At 45.1% G+C, this 20,911-nt stretch overlaps 1 protein-coding gene across 1 annotated transcript in view; it reads right to left on the minus strand.

The window, feature by feature from the left end:
- ITGA9 (integrin subunit alpha 9) overlaps window positions 1–20,911 on the minus strand; it is a 326,387-nt gene that overhangs the window by 37,211 nt on the left and 268,265 nt on the right. Inside the window, exon 23 of the mRNA XM_032861219.1 lies at window positions 20,761–20,868. Within this exon, the coding sequence (XP_032717110.1) occupies window positions 20,761–20,868 (108 nt within the window). The remainder of the gene's footprint in view (window positions 1–20,760; window positions 20,869–20,911) is intronic.

The raw sequence follows: 20,911 nt of genomic DNA on the forward strand, positions 1-20,911 counted from the left end.
TGTGTGGCCCTTACTGTGGGCAGGTTCTGAGTGGTTTACACATAGTAGCTCATGCAGTCCTTGCCTCGGAGATGAGGGCTGTTACTATCCCCATTTTACAGATGGAGAAACAGAGGGCAAGGGGAGACTGGTTGACTGCCCGAGGTCTCCCAGTTAGCAGACCATCCAGCTCCGGAGCTGGTGTTTATAACCACTTTCCTGGTTCTCAGGTATAGAGGCTGAGGATGGGGTTGGGGCAGGAGTCACGGACCAGCAAAGGTGGAGGGAAACCATATCTTCTTGTTCCTATCTGGGCCAAAGGAAGGAAGCACTCACCTAGAAGCCTAGGAAGCCCAGAATCCTCCGTCCTGACCCATGTGGCCAGAAAAACAACCCCTGGCTAGAGCGTGGGAGATGAAAGTGCCTGCTGGCTGTGGGGCCAGGCTGCTCCCTGCTGTCTGGGGTTGGAAGGGGAACAGAGCATCCTGGAATGTGGTTTCTGGGAGGCAGCCTGCAGATCACGCAGTTCCTTGGCCTCAGCTGACAGATAAGGAACCAGAACCCCCGAGTTCCAGAAGCCGTCCAAGGTCATGTGACTGGCTGTTGGCAGCAAGAAGCACCCAGTGAAGGAATCCCATGGCACAGATGGCCTCGATGAGCACTTGACCGTCCTGGGCTTCAGCCCCAGCTCTGCCTCCTGAGAGCTGGGCCAGTTCGGGTCTCCAGGGCTCCAGCTGCCTCGTGTAAAATGAGGATGGGGGATCTGGGTGGCCCTTAAGGTGGTCCTCACCTGCTAATTCCTACTCTGAGAACTATCTGTGCATTTTTTAAGAGCGCAGGGCCACCCAGTCTCACATTACATAGATAAGCAACGACTGATCACCCCCAGCTTGGTTCTAACCATCTTCTTTGCCTAAAATCAAGGAGAAGTACTTTTTCTTCTTGCATTACAGGCAATCCAAACGCCACAGTACTCATGTCCAACAACTTCGTTTCCGTGGCTGGCCAGGGACTCTGTGGCCGTTGCCCCCTGCTCATCTCTGTCCACTCACTTCTCATTAATTTCCCACACTATCCAAGTCCAAATGCTTCCCATGACATGGCTGCTTAACTTCCAGGACCTCCAGGAGCTGGAAGAGGTCCGTGTCCATCGGAATGTGAATCAAAGGGCTTCACCAAACATACACAGGAAGGACAGGAGGATGCGGGACACAATGTCGAGGCTGGATTCCGCCAAGGAACTGAGGGTTTTCTGCTGGCTTTTGGTCTTCTCCACTCTCCTGTCCCGACCCCAAAGAAAACATTGTGCAAGTCAGAAAGGAAGAGATGTTGGTGATTTGGAAAACTGTCAGGAGCCGAAGGATATATGGACATCACTTGGTGGCAGGGTCCGTGTCAGCCTCGGTCAGGAAGGTTCATGGTCAGAAGCCACCAAGGTCCCAGGCCTATCCGAGGACAAAGTGCTCAGTGTAGTCTAGGTGGCCTGGCAAAACATCACTTTATAAAATACGGGGTTCAAAACATGAATTGGGGTGATTCCACGGGTATACCACAAAAGAGAATCCATCTTTTGCATGTTACCGTTCAAAGAAACATCTAGAGCTTTAACTAAAGACGTTCTGGGCTGTGGTGGTCTGATGCAGGGGCTGGAGGAAACAAAGCATTGGTGGCCTGGGGATAGGGGCCTATATAAGGTACCTCAGAGTTGTTTGCTGACCTAGAGTTAGAGAAAGACACAGGCCTCCCCTGGGGTACCAGAACAGAGCAGCCCTAATGCAGTCTTTGTCCCTGGGCCTGAAGACTGGAGGGACGGAGAAGTCTTTCGATCTGTTTTCTGAGTCTCATTCCCCAAGTGTATCATCCTGGAAACCAATTCCAGCTGCTTAAGGCCCTGTCCCCGTATGGAGTTCACATACAAACAGGAATACTACTAGCTCATGCTGGTACTATTCTAAGAGCTAGGACATGCACTGAATCTTACTCTGCCATGAGTAAGGTAACCGTATCATTTATTGTCCAAACCAGGACCTTTTTGAGAGTGAAGTGGGGAAGTGTACCAGGTAGACTGGTAAGATAGAGAACAATAACAGGAATGTGCCAGGCAAACTGGAACATCTGGTCTCCTTAATTTTCACCCTTATTTTGCCGATCAGAAGACTGAGGCCCAGAGAGGGTAAGTAGCCAGTCATGTACCTAGATATTTTGACCGTGGAAGGAGTGTCACCTCTGAAGCTCTCCCCGGATGCCCCTTCCTGGTCCCCCTTCCCTGGGCCCTGACTGCACAGCGCCTGTCCCCCATGTATTTGGACCCTCGTCTCACTGTCCATCCGCTCATAACCCTCAGAGCAGCGGCCCTGCTACCACCATGACTCTTGTCTACAAATTTCTCTTTCCCCCAGCAGTGGGCTTGTTGTCACCTGCACTCAGGACTCAGGGGCGGTGGCACTTCCCACGGCTCTTGGAAGATAAAGAGAACTTCCAGAGAGCCAAGTGAGGAGGGGAAGGTAATTCCAGGCAGGGAGGAACAGCATCTGCCGAAGCACAGAGGTTCAAACAGTAGACTTGACCTGGGGAGAGCCCAAGAGTTCAACATGGCTCAGGTACACAATGAATGCTGGGTACTAGCGGTCCGAAGGCAGGCAGGAGAGGTGGGCTGGACACAGAGGAGGGTCTTGCAGGTGAATCTTAGATTGGGTGGAGGGGGGCGGGCAGCTACCCAGATGGCAATGAACACATCTCACATGAAGGACCCATTCTCACTTGGGGCATGTGCAATTGCTGGTACGTGTTTAGCAGGCTAAGGTATAGATGTCTCCCTTCTACCAGTAACAGCCCCATTCCTTGATCATCCTCCGGCTGGCCGGGATCCAGGGATGGGAAAGGTCACCGGAGTCTCCCTGGGTTGATGGACTGCCTTGAACACAGTACACAGCCAACAGAAGAGAAACGGGGGATTCAATGAGCAGGGGAACAAAGTGACAATGAGCTCCCCCCGCCCCCAGAACGATGTTTGGAGTCTTCACCAACGGTGGTCTTAAGGGAAGTTTGATTTAAAAACTATGTTTGTTAAATTGACTTGGATTAAAGAGGGCACAGGCTCATTTTCGAGTAACATGTGTTTCATGTTAACTAGCATTTATCTATTAATCACTGACTCTGTGTTCTCTGTTACATCCTTGGGCTGCTTTTCCATATCGTATTACACCCATCACAGCTGACGGCAACTGGGTAAACACAACCTGTCCCCTGACTTGCCACCTGCTCCTTGAGAGTCATACGCCCCTTGAGTTTGAAAACCCAGAGAATGTTTTCAATGCCTTCTTTGCTAATTCAATTACTTACTGCCTCATCTGGGAACTGAGTATCAGAAGAGAATAAGCTCCCTTCTCCCACAGGAGGCCAAACCTTTAGCATAGAGGTTTTGGTGAAATTAATTTTAGGACTTCAAGGATATTTAAATTTAAAAACAATACTCATAAAATGATTGAGAGATGACACCAACTGGCCAATTAGCCTGGCCCAAGATGTTTACTCACAGAAAGATAAATAAGAACTACATATTTTCCATTCAGCAAAATATAAACTGTGATAAACAGTCTTTTCCAGTCTGAGAGCTCCTTAGGATATGACTTAGGTTAAATCACATTGCTCTGATTCACTATTGAGTGTTTCTTGGCATTGACCAAAGAATGGGAAGTGAGGATAGTATTTTACTAATAAATCCTAAAACAAATATTTTCATGTATTACCAGTTATTTCGAGTCTTTGTAATAATACAGACCCAGAATAATGCAGTAGGGGTAGCTGCTCCAAGGCCCCATATAATTACTCTGATTTTTCACCTGCAATGGCACTGCTTAACATAAGGACAGAGAAACCAATGACAATTCTGGGTACTTCCTCCTAATGGGTATGCCTAGCTTTAGGTTACTAATGTATCTGAAAGGCTGAACGCACCGTTTTTGTGTGCAGGCATCATTTCATGTAAAGGAAGGAGTTCTCAAAAGCATCCTCCAGTAGGCCCTCTGGGGGCACGTGTTCTCTTGCTATGGTTGCATTTATTAGATGTATCATTTGATCATTATCCCCCTATCAAAAACTAAAGGGGCACCTCTGTGGCTCAGTCAGTTGAGGGACCGTCCGACTCCTGGTTTTGGCTCAGGTCACCATCTCAGAGTTGTGAGCTCGAGACCCGTGTCCACGCGGCGCTCAGCATGAGTCTCCTTGAGATTCTCTCTCTCCCTCAGCCCTTTCCCCTTGCTTTGTGAAAAGGGCCCCCTGTTTGTCAGTTCAGCGAGTTCTGCTTTCTGGTTATTTACCTCTGTGTGTAGCTAGAGACCCCAATGTGTTCATACAGACAAAAGGCAAGACACTTTGGTGATCACGACAATACGAGGTAAATTAACAAGAGGCTCTGTCTTTGGCCAGTCCCTCCCCACCTCGATCCTCACTCAGATGAAGAGCATGGTCTGTTTCTGAACTGAAAAAAGGGAAATAAGAGCAGAACAGCCCACCTCCAAACTGGCAGAGTTGGGGATAGAGCAGGAAGAGCAAGGAGTTTAAGACTGGCCTGCTGTCATTTAATTCCCAGATGGGGCGAAGGCAGTAACGATAAAAAGCCTGAGAAGATTGTAACTTTCACTTGCGAGGTCTCCTCTCTCATTGAAAATTATCTTCTAAATAAAATGCTTGCTTCCTCGCACCCCCTCTCCCAGCCCTTTAGGCCACCACCACTGTGAAAGGTCAGGGTGTTTCTGAGACCAAAACTGAAAAAGGAAATAAAGGGGCAAAGCCTCAGAATCCATCTTCCAGAGCAAAGGGAGAGCACAATCCATTATACAGTTCTGACCTCCGTATGAGTCTGCCGTTACTTCATAAAATATTTCACTTTTATGGTAAAAGCCAATGGTTTTTCCCCTTCAGCAGCTCTAGGGTTTGGCAAAAAAGTGGCATGCCCTCCCCGCTGCCCCCACTCCTTTTCCTCTGGGTGTGGCCGGCCAGCCCGCTGGAAAGTCAAGAGTGCAGGCTGCCACGAGTCTGCCCTGGGAAAGAGAATTCATTTACATTTAATCAGAGAAAGCCCAGTCTCCCGGCTGAGGCCCATTTCTCAAGGGTGGGGATGGTCTTTCCCTGGAGTTAAAGGAATACAGATGGGAAGTAGCTTCAGAGAAGCATTGACACAAAAGAATTTCCAGATGCGGTCAGATTCTCTTTAGTGAAACAGGGAGACATAAATATGTTATCTGAGCACTTGACGTGTGTGCCAAAAATGTTTTCCTTCCACAGATAATGAAGCATTTTGGAGACAGAACAGTCTGTTGATCTGGGTAATAAATGGTCAGTAGCCCCCGCTGTGGGACACAACACAGCCCTTGGAACCATATCAGTTTATTTAGATCGTGGGTCTAGCTTAGACCCGGCTTATGGTAAAGAACAGAGCTCCTCTCTTACATTAAAGGATAAAGTAATGGACCTATTGATTCACTGAGCTATGGCTGCATTTATTAGATGTATCACTTGATAATTACCCCCTTATCAAAGACTAAAGGGGCGCTTGGGTGGCTCAGTCGGTTGAGGGACCGTCCGACTCCTGGTTTTGGCTCAGGTCACCATCTCAGGGCTGTGAGATCGAGACCTGTGTCCGCTCGGCGCTCAGCGCGAGTCTCCTTGAGATCCTCTCTCTCCCTCTGCGCTTTCCCCTGCTTGCACATGAGCGCTCTCTCAAATAAACAAATAAAACTCTTTAAAAAAGTGTAAAGACCCATCATTTTCTGATTGCTGTCTCACGTGCAGCCATCTGTCTAACCTCCCGACACAACTTTCTGAGAGTACCTCCATCAGGGCAGTGAAAAGAAAGCTTCAGCCTAGAGTTTTAAGACTTGGTGAGGGTTCTGAAATACGCTGTCGCTCCTCAGTTTGGATCACTAAAGAGAAGTGAGGGAAGCGGGCACCTAGACGGCCGCGGAGAGCAAGGTCGAGAAAGTTCCGTGGGGTCGGAAGAAACATGGTATGTATGTCAGAGAGAGGAGTTTTCTTGTTTTTGTGCTTCTGAAGCATCCTCAACGAGTCCTGAGCAGGTTAAATGAGAACCACGTGTTTCTGGGCAACGACCGATGAGCTCTGTTTATCCTCAGCGAGACTTCCTGTTAGCAACTTCTGTAACAAGCCCTCACCCGGCAACGACAGGGCTCTGTGTCCTGTTGCTTTTAAGGAACAAGGGGAAGTAAACCGCATAATCACTGACTTTAAAGGCTCTTCCATGTCAGGGACCAGAGCAACCCTGCAGTGAAGCGTGGGCATTCTGACTAGCAACGAAGCGTTCATGCTTCCAGATGTCACAGCGGCTGGCCGTGAGCACAGGACCCCAGGCTCCTTGATAAGCTGGCGCCCTCAGTCAGCAGGGAGATGTCACTGCTGGCTTGATTCATGCATCTGTCCACACGGGTCAGAGGGCGGCCTCTAGGTCACACTGCGTGTGGACAACCCAGGCCAAACCTCATCCCCACCCTCCAGACGGTGTGTATTGAATGTGAGCTGTGCAAGGAAACACACACGTTCTCCCTCTAGCCAAAACTAAAATTGACCCAAGAGCCCAGGAACGTAACTCTCTCTCCAAAATTCAATCAGCCATCTCCCCCACTTTTAAGTGTTTGGCTTCTGTTGAGAAAAAAAAAAAATTGAAGCCAACCTCATCCTGACTCATTTCAAAACTTGACTATTCAGCTCACACTCAGACATATGCAGAAGGAAGAGAAAGAAAAAAAAATGGTTTGAGGCCACTGCTGAGAGCAGCGGGCTTGATTCTGTGCGTGTGTGTGCGTGCGTGTGTGTGTGTGTGTGTGAAGGAGAATGTTTTCACGATGTTGCGGATCAAAACTTGTGGAGTTCAAGTTTCCTCTTAGAAGCCTTTGTTTCTATTACATGATTTAGCCCCTTATTTCAAAGTTTTACCTTTTTTACTTATTCCCACATTGAAATTAACGCAACTTTTGCTGTAGGTTAAGGGAAGCTGCTGAAACAACCTAGTCATGGGATTTCAACTCAATATAAATCTCCTGAATCCCTAGGACATATGAGGTGCTTATTAGATGTGCTGTGGGGTGTGCAGGTGTTTAAGGACACACACCCTACGCGAAGGCAGAAAGAAATACTTGTGTTGATTTTAACAGAGCGGGCATGGCCAATTCTTTCATTTGTCTGAGCACGTACCATGGCCAGGCATCGAATGCTGGGGATACCCAGGAAACAAGGCAGCCATGACTTTCCTGTCACAGTGTTTTCAATCTTGTGGAAGAAGACAGACAATGAAAAATAGTAATTGCAGACAGTGGCAAGTGCTATGAAGAAAATAACACAGGGAAATGGGATCTAGTTGATGGAGGTTTGCAACACTAACTTAGGTGGTCAGGAAGACCTCAATGAAAAGGTGAACTTTAGGCTCAGACCCCCCACTAAGAGAAGGAGCCAGCCACGCAAAGATCTGGGGGAAGAGTGCTCTTCGCAGAGGCAGGTATAAAGGCCCTGGGGCAGGACCACCCAGGAAGATATCTGAGAGGGCATGATGGAAGAGAGGATGTGTGAGACTTCAGTCTTGAGGAATGAGTGGGCTTTCCACAGCCAGAGGGAAGGAAGAAACCAGGTCAGGAAGTCCAGGGAAGTGCATGGTGGGTGGACTGCCAGCCTTCATGGTCCAGAGTGGCTGGTGAACAAGGTCAGAGGCAAAGGATATTGGAGGAAATCGCCTGAAAAGGTGGATAGGAGGTCATGCTGGGTTTTAGACCACATGGCTTGACATTAAGATCTCCTTGCTGGGGCGCCTGGATCACTCAGTCGGTTAAGTGTCCAACTGCATAAGTGGCCAACAGGCATTGTCCCTGCTTAAGAGTCTCTCTCTCCATTTTCCCCTACCCCCTTCTCCCTTGCCTCAAGAAAAAAATAAAAAATTTCCTTGCCAATCTTTTTACAGAGAAAACCCGGGGGTTACACACCAGGTTGCTTTAAAGTACCAGACCTGGCTTGTGTACAAGTTAAGTTTTGGGTTCCAGCAAGCTTGCTGCAAGGGAGACTTCTTGTTGCCATTACCCTCTAAGTATAACTAAGCCATGAAGCCCAGGACTTCTCTTCTGCAAAATGTGCTTTGGCCACCAGCACCTTTAAAAACCAGTGTGACTGTCCACTGCCTTGTCAGCGACTAAGTGGTCCACTTTGTGGCAGAAAACTCCCCTAGGGTGAGTCCTAATGAGCACACACACAGAGGCTCCTGGATGTCCAGTGTGGACACTGCACAGGGGTGGGTTTTCACAGGAGAGAAACCAAGCAGGGATCAAAGCAAGGAGAGAGAATTCTCAGGAAACACAGGCTTGCTAAGGCCTTTATACACAAGGACCACATGACAACTTCCTGAGACAGCTCGGATTCCCCACCCTGAATGAAGGTCTCAGCAACCACTCTTGAAAACGACAAACTTTCCCATCCTCACCCCCTGGTCTCCTTTGTTGTCCTCACAACACTTATCATCATGTAATATGCTGTTCTATTTTACTTATTAATTTTCTCTACCAGAACATAAGCTACAGGAGAGCTGGAAATTATTATTTTTTTTTGTCTGCCTTTTTTTTTTTTTTTTTTTAACCCTGCAGCCAAAAACCAGTCTTGGCATATGGTGGGTGCAAAGCATTTGCTGAATGACTGAATGAACATGTGGATAAAAGACTGCCCACAACAGTCTTGCATGGCAAAGACTGTCATCACCATAGTTGGGGAAAGAGAAGCTTGGAGTGATTTAAGTAATATGCTTTAGGCCAGGGCTTCTCAATATTAATGTGCAAATGCGTCACGGGATAGTTAAAATGCAGATTCTGATTTAGTGGCTCTGAGTTGAGCCTGAAATTCGGCATTTCTATATTTCTAATGCTCAGGTGATGCAGTGCTGTTGGATAGCTCATGTCTGGAGAAAAAGATGTCATGAGGCCTTGCAGGTGGCTGTACAGTCTAGTGGTTAAGAGCAAACACTAACTTAGCCACTTACCAACTCCATGACCTTGGCATCTCCCCCTGCCTCTGCTTCCTGGCCAAATTCTCATGAAGATTAAATGAGTTTGTCCAGGTAAGTTACTTGTTATTGTGCCTCATCTGTAGCAAGTTCTTAATAAAAATGTATTATTATTACTACTTTTTAAAAAAACTGAATCTAACAGCTTCCTCTCAGAATCCTAGTGGAATATTATTTTCTATTTCACCAAAATAGAGAAAGCTTACATTTATGCTGAGAACAATGACAGCTACATCTACTATCAAAAAGTTAGAGGGGCGCCTGGGTGGCTCAGTGGCTTAAGCCTCTGCCTTCGGCTCAGGTCGTGATCTCAGGGTCCTGGGATCAAGCCCCACATCGGGCTCTCTGCCCAGCAGGGAGCCTGCTTCCCCTTCTCTCTCTACCTGCCTCTCTGCGACTTGTGATCTCTCTCTCTCTCTGTCTGTCAAATAAATAAATTAAAAAAAAAAATCTTAAAAAAAAAAAGTTAGAAATTTCTGCTGGATACATATTTATGTGAGAATTTTGAGACAGGTTCCTAAAAGTGGAATTGTTGGTATTCATATTTTAAATTCCGATAGTTACTGTTAAATTGGCTTTTACACCAACAGTATTTAAGAGTGCCCATTTCTTCTCATCTTAACCAACAATGGATATTAACAATCTTTTGGATTTTGCCAGTTTAATTGGATGCGGACCTTATTTTCGTTTGAGTTTACATTTCTCTGATTACCAGTGATGCTAATGTTTGTCATTTATTTGTATTTGTGTTTTTTACATATTTATTTGCCATTAAAGTTTTTGTGAACTGCCTGTTCATATCCCTTCACCCATTTTTATAATTTTTGGTCTTTTCCTTATTGCTCTGAAGAAGACATTTACATATCTGTCTGTTAGCTATGTAGCAAATACATTATCCCAAATATCTTTTAGTTTGTTTGTAACATTTTACGATCACACAAAAGTTTAACACTTTTATAGATTTAATCTTTTAAACTCTTCTTTATAGGTTTTGGGTTTTATGACTTGCTTAGGAAGAAGAGCTTTCCCATCCAAAGATTATGAAAATATTCAGTACTTTCCACTAATACTTCTTTTTATACATCACCTTCAAATCCACCTATTTTTTTTTTCCTAGTGAAGTAGAGGTTTTCTGTAATTCCTTGCCAAATGGATAGCCAATTGTCTTCGTATCAATTTCTGTGCAGAAGTCTATGTAACTCCACTGTCTGGGGCAATTCTTTCATCAGATATTTTTTTCTGTCCCTTTCTTGCTATCCTCTCCTTCTGGAACTCCAATTATGTGTCTTTTTATGTCTATACTTTATGGTGTCTCATAGGTCTCTGAAGCTTTGCTCATTTTTATTATTCATTTTTATTATTTTTTTCTTTCTGTTCTTCACTTTCAATGGTCTGCACTGATCTTCACTGATCTTTGTCAGCTACTAAGAGCACTTCTCATGAATTCTACTTTCAACTCCGGAATTTCTACTTGGCTTTTTTTATCATTTCCATCTTTTATTGATATTCTCTATCCGACGAGTCATTGTTATCACACTTTCCTTTAATTCTTTAAACATGGTTTCATTTAGTTCTCTAAGCACATTTGTAATAGCTGCTTTGAAGTCCTTGATGACTAAATCCAACAACATCCGGGTTCCTCAGAGCAGCTTCAACTGATTACTTTTCTCTCCCTGTACACTGTTTACCTTGTTCCGAATTCTTTGCATGTTTCATAATTTTTTTGTAAAAAAAAATTAAAAAAAAAAACACAAACTGAAGGTTTTACTCAATTGTTGTGGCCACTCTGTATTCTTTCCCCTGCTTTGGGAGGTGGTAGTTGTTACTTTGTTTTGCTTTGCCTCTTGGTTTAGTGTCTTGCTTGGACTAATTCTGTGAAGGGTGTTTCTCCGGCAGTGTGTGATATCTCTGCTCAGTATTTTTTTATTGTTTATTTTTTTATTTGATTTTTAAAATTTATTTGTTTGACAGAGAGAGAGAGAGAGCAAGAAAGGGAACACAAGCAGGCAGAGGGAGAGGGAGAAGCAGGCTTCCCACTGAGCAGGGAGCCAGATGTGGGGCTTAATCCCAGGATCTCGGGATCATGATCTGAGCCAAAGGCAGATGCTTAACGACTGAGCCACCCAGATGCCCTTATACTTGTCTTATTTTTAAGCCTGGTTTCCTAGGGGTTGTCCTGGGTTGACAAAGCTTAGTGATCAGCCAGCTATTGGCCAGAGGTGGTGCATAAACACCTTGGTCCAGTAAGGCTTCTGTCCTTAGCCAATGGATCAGTGTGTGGCTTGGGGAAGGCATTCAAAGGTCAGGCAATGTATAAGTGTCCCCCAGCTTTTACTCTCTGCATTCATGAGGCCTCACTTTCAATTAGTTGATTATCTCAGGTTTCCTAGAGAATAATAACATTGTTTGCCATAGGGATACTATTGTTCCTTTTTTTATAATAAAGGTCATTCATTTCTTTTTATTGTTAAGACCTCTAACACTACTAAATCAAAGAGACAAAAGCAGGAACTCATGTCTTGCTCCTCATTTAGGTAGGACAGCTTATAACATCTCAGTATCAGGTTTCTATCCTATAGATTGTATAGGCTTCTGAGAGAGGACTTTTGTCAAGTTGAGGAAGTTTCCTTCCATATCTTCCTTACCAGGAATTTAAAAAATACCCTAAATGTATATTAAACTTAATTTTTATCTTTTTGGAAGTCCTCATCCTCATAATCATCCTGTTATTTCACTCTTAATTCTTTTCATATTAATAATGAACAATGTTAATGTCATAAAGAATCAACAGCATTCCTGGATGACACTGTACTTAACTCAAAATATATTTTTCTAACAGGAATGGCTTTGCAAACATTTATTTAGAACTTCTGTATCTGTTTTCAGAGTGAGTATGACCTGCAGTTTTCAGCTCTGGGTAAGTGCCCACTCTTTTTTCTGGTTAATGACCAGAGTAAGTTAATCTCCTAGGATGGGTTTTTCACCTTGCTCTACTCTCTGGAAGAGCTTATATAACACAGAAATTATACATTCCCTGACTGCTCAGTAGAACTCTGTATAGTTACTTGGGCCTGGTGCCTTTTAAAGGTATAGGTCTTTGGCTACTTTTACATTTTCTTCCCTAAGGTAATTGGTCTAGTTAGATTTTTCATTTCATGCATTTCTTTGAGGTTTTTTTATGGGAATAAAATTTTGAAAAGTAATAGAACTTAACAAGTCTTCTCCATATGATTGTAGTTTATGATTTCTAGTGGGTTTTTTTTTCCCTCCTTTTTATTTCTTGATCAAGTTTGCTATAGGTTTGTCTGTTGTGTTGGACAAAATGCCCCAGCTTTTGGTTTTATTGATGTGAAATACTTTTATTATTCTTTTTATTTTCTATCATGACTTCCCCTTTAACAATATCCTCATTTTACTCTTTTAGAGTCCAGTTTATTTAATTATCCCTTTTCTAGCTTTTATGTTGGCAATTTATTCCCCCTTTTTCAGTCTTTCCCGTTTTCTATGTATATGTAGTGGTATTCTCCTCGGTGTGGATTGTGTCTTCCTCCCATTGGTTTTGAAATGAATAAATTTTACTATCCTTCATTTTCGTTCATCCTTTTCTCTTTGATTTCGTCTTTATCTAGAAAGTTAATTCAAATGGTGTTCAAAAATTCCCAAGTGGTTATGTTTTCGGTTGGCTGTTTGTCTAACTTTTGTTGTTAGCTTCCAAGTTTTCGCACTGTGGTCTCAGAGGGTGGCCTGTAGTGTTTGACTTTAACAATCTATTGAGGTTTGCCTTTGTGAAGGGATACATGGGTAATTTGTGAATGTTCACCTAAGTTTAAAAAGAATGCACATTCCCTATTTACAACTAAACTAAAAACTATTAAAACTAAAAACTATAAGTTGCTCCATAAACATTAGCTTCTTCAATCCTCACAATGTGTAGCAGGTATGAGCCCATTTGACAGATGAGGAAAATAAACTTGGAGAGTTTAGGTAATTTCCTCAAGGTTACCAAAAGCTGGTAAGCAGGGGACCACTATTAAGATCCAGACATGCAGCCTCACTCTGTCTTGGTGTCTGTCCTTCTAAGAGATCACAATTGATAGTTCCATTATTTAAATACTCATTATTTTATGCCTACCTGTCTGATGATACTTGAGGAAAGTATATAAATTTTCCTGTAATGACTGTGACTGTCAATTACTCTTTATATTTCTATCAGGCACTGCTTTATATGTTTTATAGTTGTATGGTTGGTTACATAAAAGTTTGTTTATATTACAAATTATCAGCAGACTGGGTCTTTAGTCACTTTGAAATGCATTTTTTGGCCCTGTTTAATGATGTTTTCTGTTTCAATTCTACTTTGTTTGCCATTAATATTGTTTACTTGCTTTCTTTTTTATTTCCTTTTTTTTTTAATATCTTAAGGGTCATTTTTAAAGCTGTATCTATTATAAGTAATTTATGTTTGGATTTTAAAAAATCCAATCTGACCGTCTGTCATTTACTAGGGCATTTATTTCATTCACAGTTATTTTGTTTGGACTTATTCTTGCCATCTTATTATATATAAATATGTGTGTGTGTGTATGTGTATTTTATTTTTTTTTTCTTCATGAGTTCCTTTAAAATTCATCTTTAGTAGTTTGGATGTCCTACATTATTTTATTCTTCTAAGGAGCCATTAAAATTTTAATGTGTTTAAATATTTTATTTTATCAAAGTCTTGAGCTAACTGGTAGAGAAACTCTTCCCCAAATAAGTCAAGAATCTTGACTTGCTTTCACTTCCATTTTTCCTGCCTTCTAATTCTTATATTGTGATCATTTGGATCTCCATTCCAAATTGTTATAAAATAATGGAATAATAAATTTAACTGGCTCTTTTTGGGGGTCCTTTTGTGCTATGTTATTGGGAAACCCCTCAAGTTTCCAACCCACTGCTTTGTTCTTTTCTATCCCTTCTACTACACAGCTCGTATCCTGAGGGTCTTGTTTGAATGATCAAAAATTTAAATCCATAAAATGCTAGCCTATTCTATTTCATGGAAACTATTTTTGAATCTCTCTGAAGACAACAATCTTGCTCATTCTAAAATCTTCTGTTTGCTTCAGTATTACATCCTCTGGTATTAATCTTTTCTTTTCAAGATTTTATTATTTATTTGAGAGAAAGAGAGAGAGAGAGAGAGAGAGAGCGAGCACACACAAGCAAGGAGGGCTGGCTAGAGGGAGAAGCAGGCTTCCCGCTGAGCAGGGAGCCCAATGTGGGCCTTGATCCCAGGACCCTGGGACCATGACCTGAGCCGAAGGCAGATGCTTAACGCCCTGAGCCACCTAGGCGCCCCAGTTATTATTTGACAGCAGTTGGTACCTCCCTGTCCTGGGGTTGGTGCTCCTCAATTAGTGATTCTTGATGGTCTGCCCATCATCTGCTGTTCTAGTGCCTGTGTCTGCCTCTGGGGAGTGGGGAGTGGGCAGCACTCCGAGGAGGGGTGTGAAGTGAATTCAGTATGAGACACATGGGCTTTGGAGTAACACACCCAGCTCCATTGCTTACCAGCTGTGTGATGCTGGGCAAGTCTTTGAGACCTGGTTCCTCCACTTGGAATAATGACCTCCCCTCAAAGAGGCTGTGTGGATTAAATTCAACAGCACATGAATACAGGCCATTAAAGCCTCAGGATGGCAGTAAATGGTACTTGTTTTTTGTCAGTTATATAGGAGAAATTTTTTCATTCTTTAGTCTTTGATTAAATGTGATCAATTTAATGGTCGCAACACCACTTTCATTAATTAAGAAGTTTCCCCAAATCAGGGGAAAGCAATTCAGCCCTTTATTTCTTAGTTTAAGCTTTTGTGTGGTTACTGGTATATCAGGTACATCTTTCCTTTACAGAGATACAGACTCATCACAAATTAAGTGAGGTCCCCATATCAACGACTCATTTTGGCAGAAATTAGATCACGGGCAGCCCTGTCTGGTGTGCCTGCATGAATGGGGTGGGAGGGGGGGTTTATAATTTACTAAGATATATTCTAATGGACACTGGTATTAATATCATATTGATATCAACAGCTTAAATGATGCCCTCTGGCAAAGTTGTTGATGTGTCTCCTTGGAAAATCGTCCCTCATTCCCAAACTCTTTCACGTTCTGGAAATCAGGTCAGTTCTTCAGAACTGCTGCCCAAAAGCAAGGGTAGAGCTGGCCAGAGAGGTACACTTTTTCAGATGGTTTTGTAGGAGGAGCAAAGAATGGAATGGCATTTATTTAATGTCCCATCTAGACTAATACTAGAGTTCTTGGAAAGATCCCGACTTTCACTAGAATGCCGTTCCAGCCCTTCATCTCCGTAAGCTGTCCTTTAGGACTTTCTTCCCTCTTGCATATTTACAAGAGCCAACTCCAAAGCCTCCTCTTTCAGCATCAGAAAGCTGTTTCTGTGTCAAAGCAGTGTCAGCAAGTAAAGTTCGAGTTGTCTAGAGACAATCTTTTCATCCTTGCCCTTGAACTTCATACACTGTAAGACTTAAGTCTGTGATGAGATGACCGCCCAAGTTCCAATGGCCTCCCCTCCACATGCCATTAAGCTTGTGACGTATGCGCTAAGTTGACTTTTCTGAGACCCAGGCCCAGGGGCTCAGCTAAAATTCTTGTCTGTGCAGACAGAGTACGACCAAGTGAAGCTGTTACATTTTCCAGGCCGATTCTCATCAAGCTGTGTGAGAGGTTACATCCTCACTTGAAACAGGAACCTTCTCTAAGGAGCAAAGGTTTGCCTCATGTAGGCAGTCTGGCCCACAAAAGCCAATGCCCTCTGCCGCAGCCCAGGGTCATTTCTTGGCCACACGCACGTGTGGTTAGACAGTCTCTGGAAGCAGCGGGGATGGCCTTCCTCATTCCTAAGTCAGGAGAAATGAAGGAGCAGATCCACAAGGGCACAGAAGTGATCACCCAGACAGAATGCTTAACTTACCAACTGCCACAGGAAATGACTGTGGTGTAGCACTTCCTACTTCGGTCACACTGCCCAGATATCAATCTGCAGTATACTCTGGAGAAGGTGTGGAGACTGCTTAGCTTTGCCTATTTGTATAAGAGCTATGCACAGAGAACAGAGGACCAGATCCTGCCTCCACTGAACACTTAGAACTAATGACCTTTCCCTCTGTCTGGAATGTTCTCCCCGTAATGTGTTCTTCCAGTAAACTACTACACATCCTCTTAAGCCCTGACTCAAAGAGTCTGCATTTCCTGCGCACTTCCCAGGGTGGGATTTGCACCCTCGTATGTCCCTGGGTCTGGGACCGCCTTTGTTCCCGGTATTGCAATGATGTTTTTTTCGAGGTTGCTCTCCTGAAAGACTGACTTTCTGGTGCTGTGTGACATATTCCTCTTATCAGAACCTGGCACATAACAGGTCTTTTTTCTGCTGTGTTTGCAGAAGAAACCCAGAATGATTAATGATTTGCAATGATTTTATCTTACACGGACCAAAGAAGTCTGTTGTTCCTCCCTCTCGCTCACTCTTTCTTTCATAGTTATTTCGACTTGGCTTCCATATTCACAGTGGCTTGCCCACAATTTTGCTGTGCAGTGGGAAGTCCACGTGTCCCCACAGGGTGCCATACAACCCTGATGGGGGGGGAGGCAATGGAAATGAACAGTCTTTCCTCAGACCACACTATAGCTCTGTTTCTAAACAGAACATCGGCAGGGTGGAGTGGCCTGGGACATTTGCTGTAGGGAAAGATCATGAACCATGGCTGGGAGTATGAAGTGGTCACACTTCCTCAGGCTCCCTGGAATAATCTCTCCCATGCAAGCAAAGATACTATCTGCTCACAGGAAGCTGGGCCTTAAGAAATCCTCCGGGAAAAAAAAACAAGAGTCTTGGGTGCAACCTAAGAGGTCTGTCCTGCCCAGGGACCACAGCTGCAGCCTCTGTGAGGCGTCTGAATCAATTCTGAACCAGCAGTTGGAAAACTCTGCCACCGGCTCAGGGCCATAGATGGGGTGATGGCCCAGGGCGTGTGGGGACAGCATGCCCACCCTTAGAATTCTATATGGATGATGACCACAGGCAAAACAGATGCCCAGGGCACTGTGAGAGCGAGAGAAACAATCTGAGGGGCCCACGGGGTGTGGGAAGGGATGACAGATGGCCCCTCTCTCAACACCTGTTAGCTGCCCTGGGGCTTCATCTGGCTAAACAGGTAGCTGGCTGCTCAGTAGCCTGTCCAAGACTGGGGACTGATGGCGCTGAGCGTGGGGTGGGGAGGGAATGTGATCAGGCGGTAGGGTCATTGTCTGGTGGAGAACAGGCCACGAGGACTGGTTTCTCCCAAAAGGAGTAAGTTCAACTGGCACCCAGTCACCCAAATCTCCTGAAGGAAAGCCCTGCTCCATTCTAAGTCCCAGAAGGCCAAAGTGAGGAGTCATACCTGCCCCAGGGAGCATTCTAGGCCTCTGCTGAGGGAGGGAAGGGCCGAGGCTGGGAACTAAGCTGAGCTGGAGGACACCCTCGCTCTCAGCCCTGTGGGCTTTAGGGCAGAGGGCGTGCTGCTGACCGGCTTGAGACAAGTACCTGGGGACTCTTGTCTCAGCCCTGCATGGCAGCACCTGTCGGCTTTACACCTGCAATCATGGTACTCCAGTCTTCACTACCCTCTCGGGGAGCTTTGCCAGCGAGCTGGATTTCACGTGCTGTGAAAATGCCCAAAGCCTCTGACCGAGGGTTGGTGTATCCAACTAAAGGCTTGGCCATTCTTGAAAATTCTGTTACAGACTTTGTGAGAATTCTAAATACGGTCTTGAAAATCCAAAGGGTTTGCTTCTGAGAACTCAAAGCATGGAATGAAGCCAGCCAATACCACTCGGGATTTTGAGGGTCCGCTCAGCTAGACTCACAGTCATGCAGTTCTGCAAATCTTCAGGAAAACCACTTCTAATGCCTCCCAAGCAAGCCAGCTGTTTATAAATGTGTGCCAAAGTCCATTCTGGTGGCTTTTCCTTGGGAGAAATGGGTTTATAGTTGGTTCTGAGATACCCTCAGAAACTGAGTGACTTAAATTTCTTGTTTGGGTCAACAAATAATTTTGTCTGTGAGGAAAAAATTCTCCATACAACACCACAGATGTTTCTGTGAACAACTCTCAGAGCATGCTCAGGACGAAAACATCGCGGGACGCTGGGGAATAGGTACCCTGGTTGGTACGATTAATAATATTTAAGAGGGTAGACAGGAGAACCCCTAACCTTATGCTAAGCTCAAACCATGGTATGCCACTGGTATAGAATGCTGGGACTTTTCTTCTTCAGGTTCAGCAAAGCTCACAGACACGGGCACTTCATGGAGGACGAATGGAATATTGTGAGGAATGGTAATGATGGAGCAGGCAACTCAGGAGGGGTCCAGGTTTTCAGGCCCATAAGGACAGTGATGCCAAACCCTGCTATCACCATCACCTAAAGCTTTCTGCACCTCCTGTGGGCAGCATTCTCTTCAAATGCAGGCTCAGATGTGTGATGGGCCATGGGCCTCACTGCCCTGATTTTTAAGCTATCAGTGGAGAGACCGCCCCTTTGGCTGGCTGGCTGTCCCTCATGGGCTCATATGAAGAGCAATGATTTCATGATTCTCTCATCATGACTGCATGTGTTCTCCTTGTGGAGTGAACCACTCGAGCTTCCTGCACCAGTCCTGCCCAGGAGGGGTCACCCTCACACCCAGCCGCTAGAGACTGCAAAGCACTCTGAGGCACTCTTTTTTTTTTTTTTTTAACTTTTTTTTTTTTTTTTTTTAAGAGATTTTACTTCTTTATTTGAGAGAAAGCGAGAGAGAGCATAGGCAGGATGAAGGGCAGAGGGAGAAGCAGACTCCCCACTGATCAGGAAGCCCAACGTGGGGCTTGATCCCAGGACCCGGAGATCATAACCTGAAGCCAAAGGCAGATGCTTAACCGCCTGAACCACCCAGGTGTCCCACTCTGAGGTACTTCTTTAACGATATCAAACTATTCCTTAATTCATGCAGACCAAGTAAACATGTCTGTTTTATACTGTAGATTTTTTCTTTCAGCCCACAAATATTTACTGAGCACATACTACGTGCCAAGCATTGTACTAGGGTCTTGGAGGTACAGCAGTGAGCAGAGAGAAACCCCTGTCCTTTTACTGTAGGGGCCCAGGAGGAGGCAGAGAAACTGGTCAAACATGAAAATAAGTGGAATGTCAGCTGGTGATGAAGAAGATGGTGATCTCTGAATAGCAAAGGGGCACGAGGAGTGTTGGGACTGAGGCCGGCCAGAGAGGGTGTCCCTGGGAAGCTCTGATTTGAAGGAGGTGAGAGAGGAGGTCATGTGGCTCTCTGAGGGCAGGGTGTCTGAGTAGAGGGAAGATTGAGTACAAGTTCTGGAGGTGGGAGAGTGTCTACTGTGCTCTAGGACCAGCAAGGGACAGCATGGCAGGGGTAGAAAGAGTGGGGAAGAAGAAGGAAATATGGTCAGACAGTGTCAGGAACAGACTGTGGGGCCAGCTAGGGTGCTGGAAGAATCTGGGGGGCAGGGAAGCCACTGGAAGGGTCTGAACTGTGGACTGACATGACCTGACTTGCATTTTGGGAGGCTCGTGCTGCCGCTGGGCCAGGAACAGACTGCAGGGAGCCAGGACGGAAGCAGGGACACCGGGGAGGGGCTCCTGCAATAACTGAGGGCAGGTGATGTCACCCAGGGTGCGGTGCTGGCAGTGGTTGTGGAAAGAGTGGTAACGTTCTGATTTGTTGTGAAGGCGGAGACATTAGGGCTGCCGGTGGATCAGATGTGAGATGCGGGAAGAGAGGCACCAAGGATGATCCAAGTAACTTTCACCTGAGTAACTGGAAAGACTGAGAAGGCATTTGCTAAGACAGGGAAGGGTGTGGGAGAAGCAGGTTGGGAAGGGTACGACTGAGAGTTCTCTTTTAGATAACATGGAGATTTGTCAGGCATCTGGGTAGAGATGGCCTGAAGGTTGCTGACTATCAAAGTCTGGGTTTCATGGGAGAGGTCTGGGCAGGAGAGGAATATCCCATGTCATCAGTACACACTGAATATAAAGCCATAAGCCTGGGTGAGATCTCAGAGACAGTGCAGACAAAAGGTGAGCCTGAGCCCTGTTGATGTTGGGGAAATGAGGGGAAAAAACAGCGAGAAAGGAAGAACCAAGGTAATGTGAGGTCGTGGAAGCCAGGAGAATGTTTCAAGGAGGTAGGTGGGAATGATCACACACTAGTAGTCAAGCCTCCGCTTGAGACAAAATCTACAGTGGACTTAGGATCGACTAGAACTGCACATTCAGGATACAGAAGGGAGTTTCAATCTGTACTTCTGTCTTTTGAACTAGCCCTTCATCCTCCAAGCCTCAGTGACCCTTTGAAAATCTTCATGTAAACTGTGGGTCTTCCGCTCAGAAAAAGACAATCAGACACACCTAAGGTTGCCGGGAGCCCCCAGTGCCAGAAGAGTCTACCCCAGAAGCCATGTTCATAACCAACCCTTCCCCGTCCACAGAGAGGTCATCAACCAAACTGTCTCAGAGCAAAAATTCAGGTGTTGAGCGTCTCTGGGTTTCTCCAGGTGTATTTCCAAAGGCTGGAATGAGTTGAACTTTCTGGGCCCTTAGGGTAGTATGTACAGAATGTGAATGGGCTGGCTCTGTTCTGAAAGCAACAGCCACGACAAGCGAGAACTCACCACCATCTCTTGCACATGGAACATCTCTGCCCCTCCAGGTGACAGCCGATTGGGGAAAGCGATGCTGACAGATGACCCAGGAAGGGTGCTTGGCCCAGTGTTATATACCTGTGGGTGAGAGACACACAGCATATTTTGGTAGAAATACAGA

This window comes from Lontra canadensis, unplaced genomic scaffold, assembly GCF_010015895.1.
Source record: "Lontra canadensis isolate GAN:19392208 unplaced genomic scaffold, GSC_riverotter_1.0 scaffold20, whole genome shotgun sequence".
Classification (NCBI taxonomy): Eukaryota; Metazoa; Chordata; class Mammalia; order Carnivora; family Mustelidae; genus Lontra; species Lontra canadensis.